The sequence below is a fragment of the Rhagoletis pomonella genome, unplaced genomic scaffold (assembly GCF_013731165.1).
Source record: "Rhagoletis pomonella isolate Grant_MI unplaced genomic scaffold, Rhpom_1.0 Rhpom_scaffold_00005, whole genome shotgun sequence".
Classification (NCBI taxonomy): Eukaryota; Metazoa; Arthropoda; class Insecta; order Diptera; family Tephritidae; genus Rhagoletis; species Rhagoletis pomonella.
In genome coordinates this window covers 43376271-43381745 of record NW_023458559.1, presented here as the reverse complement: position 1 = coordinate 43381745, position 5475 = coordinate 43376271, and the positions used below count along the sequence as shown (strand labels likewise).

At 34.9% G+C, this 5475-nt stretch overlaps 1 protein-coding gene across 1 annotated transcript; it reads left to right on the top strand.

The window, feature by feature from the left end:
* Nucleotides 1-426: 426 nt before the first annotated feature.
* Nucleotides 427-4711, top strand: LOC118739005 (probable G-protein coupled receptor Mth-like 14; the record flags this gene model as incomplete). The annotated part of the gene is given in 5 exon segments (XM_036470082.1): nt 427-768; nt 3128-3589; nt 3669-3832; nt 4001-4211; nt 4272-4711. Coding segments are annotated over 5 exon segments (1426 nt in total), but the record flags the coding sequence as incomplete, so codon positions are not given.
* Nucleotides 4712-5475: the final 764 nt, after the last annotated feature.

The following is a 5475-nucleotide window of genomic DNA, read 5'->3' as shown; positions in this document are numbered from 1 at the left end:
TAACAATAAACATTAAAAACTAAATAATTTAAGAATTTTGTGAACTAGTAACATTTTCAGAGACTTTGGAGAAAATCTATCTTCGCGTTTTTGAGAAATTGCATTCCAAACTTCAATCGCGATTTCCCACAACCTGCCGAAATCAACATACGACAATATTTTACCCAGGCGACGATATACACGACTAAGTCCGAGGCCACGCAATGAGCGGCAAAGCGGCGAGCGGCTGAGCGGCTGCGGCTTAATTAAAACATATGAGATACTATTGAAGTGGCCATGCTGTGAGCGGCATTTCTGAGCGGCTGAGCGGCATTTTTGTATGACGCCGCTCAGCCGTTGAGGCGCTTGCCGCTTTGCCGCTCATTGCGTGGCCTCAACCTGACTATACTTTAAATTATTCTAATTTTTATTTTTTATTTTTAATAGAAATTCGATTGAGTCTGCAGCAGCGGATGAAGCTTCAAACTATCGCACTAGCACAGATGTGCCTTTACAAAATGTGAAAAGCATTGCTGTGCCCGAGGACTGCTCCCAACGCAATAAGAAAGCGGAACAGCCGCTACATACTAAAAATTCGAGACTGAAGAAATGCTGCCCCCATGGCGAGGGCTTAAGTATTTTCCGTGAGAATCAAACCGATGAATTTTGCGATTCGACAAATTTTCATTTTGAGCCCAGTATTATAAGCGCAATTCTATATGACAATTGTATTGAGGATGATGAGGCTGTGGTGGAGTTGCAGTATGAAATTGGGAATCCCTGCAATTCGTAAGTAAACTGTGTACATAAATACTTTCATGACTATCTAAAATAGGGGGCGATTTAAATGATAAAAAATGCATGACAAGAAAAAAAATCCAAAAATTGTGCCTGCAATATTAGGTAAAGTTTCTTTTTACATTCATATGATATATGTATATGTACGTATGTATGTAGGTGTGCGTGGTTAGTGTCCGCAATATATACTATACATAAAAGAAGAGGAGTAATTTGCGCTGTTAACATTTACCTGGTTAGTCAACTCTAAATGTTAAGTTAACCTCAGCAACTTTCCATTTCTTTTACATACTTTACTTTGCCACTGTGCTAAGTTAAGTGAACAGTACTTTAATTTAATGAGCGATGCGTATTAGGCAACAGGTCTGGGTTCGAATCTCATAACATCAACAAGTTTTTAATGGGAAATATGGTCGGATTTAGCAACTAACATTTAGCTCTGGTCTTGGCATTGCTGTTGCTGATGAAATCTGCTTAGCATTTTCCGATTTCACTGTTACAAGCATTGAAATATTTAACATCTGTAAGGTTACAGTACAATGCCATTGCCTGGGTAAGTACGCAAATAGGGAAAGGGATTTGGGAGACACGATAGCGATATCGATAAAAAATACTGTTGATAATACCGATAGCAATATCGACAAAAAAGACTGACGATAACAATAAAAACACAATGGTTTTTCCTTAAAAAAAATCTGTAAAAAGTGGCAATCTCTTAGAAACCTCCTCCGAAGAGTATAACTAAGATAGTTATTTATACGTTTTCAATATTTTTATACCCGAGCGCACTTGTGCACAAGGGTATTATAACTTTGTTCACATAACGGTTGTTTGTAACAGGCAAAACGAATCGAGATAGATATAGACAAATGTATACATAAATGATCAGGATGAAAAGAGAAATCGATTAAGCGGTGACTGTCTGTCCGTCCGTCCGTCCGTCCGTCTGTCCGTCCGTCTGTGCACACGATAACTCGAGTAAAAATTAAGATATCTTAACGAAACTTGGTACGTGTACTTCTTTCGGGCGTAGGACGGACGGTATTGAAAATGGGCCAAATCGGACAATAACCACGCCTACCTCCCATATAACGGTAATTTTCAGAAATACGAAAACTGCGATATTTAGTAACTACGGAAGATTATTAACTCAAAATTGATATTTACAATAATTTTCAGACGAAAAATAAGAATGTTATAAATTTTTGAAAAATGGGCGTAGCCACGCCCACTTATGGTTTCATGTGTATATCTTGGCAACCGCTGCACCGATTTTTTCCAAACTTGGCACAGTTATTAGCCTTGGTACAGGATACCAAATGGCCGAAAATTTTTAAAATCGGACAATAACCACGCCCACATCTCATATAACGGTAATTTGGAGAAATACGAAATCTTCGATAAATCAGTAAATATTAAAGCCAATTTATTCAAAATTGATGCTTGCAACAATTCCTTACCAGGAAATACGTCTATAATAAAATTTTGGAAAATGGGCGTGGCACCGCCCACTTATGATCACATATATGTATCTCGGTAACCGTTCTACCAATTTGTACCAAACTCGGTATTTTTATTGTGCTTGCTACATAAAAGCGAAACGATGAAAATTACTGAAATCGGACTAAAATTATGGCTTTTCATATAACGGTAAATTTTAGAAATGCTTGAAACGTCAATATTTTGAAATTTAAGGACGCTAATTTACTCAAAATTGATACACCCCGGCTTACCATGTAGCGGTAGCTTTCGGAAAGGTGAAAATCATATATTTAAAATGTGCGCCGGGTATTTAATGTTCGGCTCCGCCCGAACTTAGACTTTCTTACTTGTTATAGATAGTATATGTACAGCTATTGCGTGGAAGTGTTCATCCATAAATTTATCGACATTGCTACCGATTTATTTATTTTTACCGACTGAATTTTATATAATTTATCCGATCATAAACTAGAACTCTTGTTAATTGAAGATACGACTAATCGATTAACAAAAGTGGTTAATCGAATAATTGCCATTCGACTATAAATCGATACAAAAAATTGCTAATCGACAATTCGACTAACCGAATAGGCGGACAGTCGACTTTTAAAAAAACCTCTACCATAAACCTTTTCTATATTAACTATTGTTCTTTTCGAGCTGTTCATTCCCTATTGATATATGCATGTGTCATAATTATCAATATTTTTTCGATACTTTTATAGAAATAATTACTTTTATCGTGTCGAAGTGTTTATCGATATATAGGTTGTATTTTATACCTTTATCGATCTATAAATTTTATTAGTTTTAACTATTCTTCCTTTCGATTTCATAACTTTCAATCTTTTAATCCCATTTCTCAAAGGTCCTTAATTTACAATGACGAAGATGATACATTTTTGGTTTTACAAGATGGCTCACTGCTCATCATGGACAAATATGGAAACGACAGTTACACAGTGGAAAAATACTATTGCCTCGATATGGACAATGTGTCCGGCATAACCTATGCCATCACCTGCATTACAGCTATTGAGGAACATTTGAAGCGTGGTCAAATGATTGCCATTGCCGCCCTCATGCTCGTGTCCATACCATGTTTATTGATTGTCAGCTACTTGCATATAAGACTGAAAGAACTGCGTACAGTGCATGGCCTGTGTTTGAGTCTGTTGTCAATGTGCTTGGCAATGGGCTATTTTCTTCACTCGTTGGTGCATATTTTCAAGATTGATTCCAAGAATACGGGTTACGTGATACAATTTTTTATGTTATCCTACTTTATATGGTTCTTTTGTCTCTGCTGGAATGTACTGGTGAATATTTGGTATGTTAGAGGAGTTTAATAATTAGATGTTTGAGCTAAATTGGATTTACAAATTTTCTGTTTACTTCGCAAAATTTAGGTATCGAATCCCAATGAACAAAAGGCGTACGAAAGTACAAACGTGGTTGGTTTTTGGCGTAAATCTTTTAATCTGTTGCACCATAGCAGGATCATTAGTTGCTATGACTGTGCATAAAGGATTACCCGGTATGCCATCCTACTTTATGCAGGGTTTGACAGCGTGTAAGTTTTTCGGAATGAAATTTCGACGAATTTAACATCGAAAAAAATATAAAAAATAAATAGGAATGAAATTACGCACGTAGATACTTAAATCATACTAAAGTATTATTAAGTTGGAAGTATTTAAAAAATATGTATTTACATACATTCACTTCTATCACTTTTCAGCCATTCGCGAGTCTCAACGTTACTTCATACCGCCAGTATCCTCATTTCTTTTCTTATCATTTATCGTGATGATGATATCCTTCTTCGGTTTTCAAAGGATTAAGAAGCGTAAATCAGATACATCAGCCAAAAATAGTAGTAAAAATGGAACGCTTTATACGAATGTAGCTACAGAAATCGATGAAATGAAGTATGAAGAAGTAAAAAAAGAGTAAGTGCAAAAACCTTAACCGTTTTCCACTCCACTATAGTTTCACTTTTTCTTTTCTAGTGCCAAATGCATAAGCTTCTTGGGCGTTATTCTTATAGTGTCTTGGCTTTTGGAAATCGTTACATTCTATTCACCTGGCCCAGAAGCCTATCTTATGGTCATGGAAATGGTTAATGGCCTGCAGGGTGTATTCATTTTGTTGATATTCGTTGTTGTACGACGCAGGCGCACCATAATTTTGAGATGGTGGTACGATAGGGGATCTCATAATGTTGAAGATGTCGAACTTACAGCGATCAATAAGTAAAAAAAAAAAATCGAATTTGCGCATTTAGATTATTGTTTAAAACACATATGTACATACATATGCAATTAGTATAGGCAAAGATACATATGTTCATATGCATAGATTTACATATATATGCATCTAAAAGATTATAGACAAATTTTACAATAAGTTTTATATAACTTTTTTACGTAAACTCTATCAAATTCTTTCAAATTAGCAACTGCATATTTGTTTGACAACTGTCGTTAATTTAAGCTTTAAAATAGTATTTTTTTTTTTAATTACATGTGTTAAATATTTACGTTTGAAATGTGGATTTATATTTTGTTTGTTATATAATGAGCTAGGCTTTTATGGAAAAATAATAAACATTAATTAAACAAAAGAAAAACAGCCACAATCGATCAAAATGTTGGTGACTGAATCAGCTGATCACAAGGTATGTATAAAATGATTTTTATATTACCGATCTCAAACCAGTTTACAATGAATTGTAAATGTGCTCTGTCGAAATGACATTTTAATATACCTTACAAACATACTTATGCACCTTTGTATACAATAAAAGTTTAATAAGAACAATTCTGTGTGCATACATTTGAAAAAGAGGTTTTTGGGTAGAAAATTACGTTTTTTTCAGACCAAGAGGGCCGTTTTCTCATGCCGAAGACCTGGCAACACTGACAACAACTTACATACCTATGTATGTTTGTACATATCGTCGCCTGGGTAAAAGATTGTTGTAAGCGCCATTTTGACGATTTTTAGTTCTAGATGCAGTTATATATTTTGAAATAAAGTCTTTCGATTGGTGTTATCAGTTTTTTAGATATCTCCTTTAGTTTAAGAGATATTGACTACAACAACTTTTTCGATAATTTAGTAAAAATTTAGTTGGTGATGCAGTCATATTAAACTAATCAATATCTTAAAAATGGCGTTCTCCATTTTTGGATATCTCCTTTAGTTTCCGAG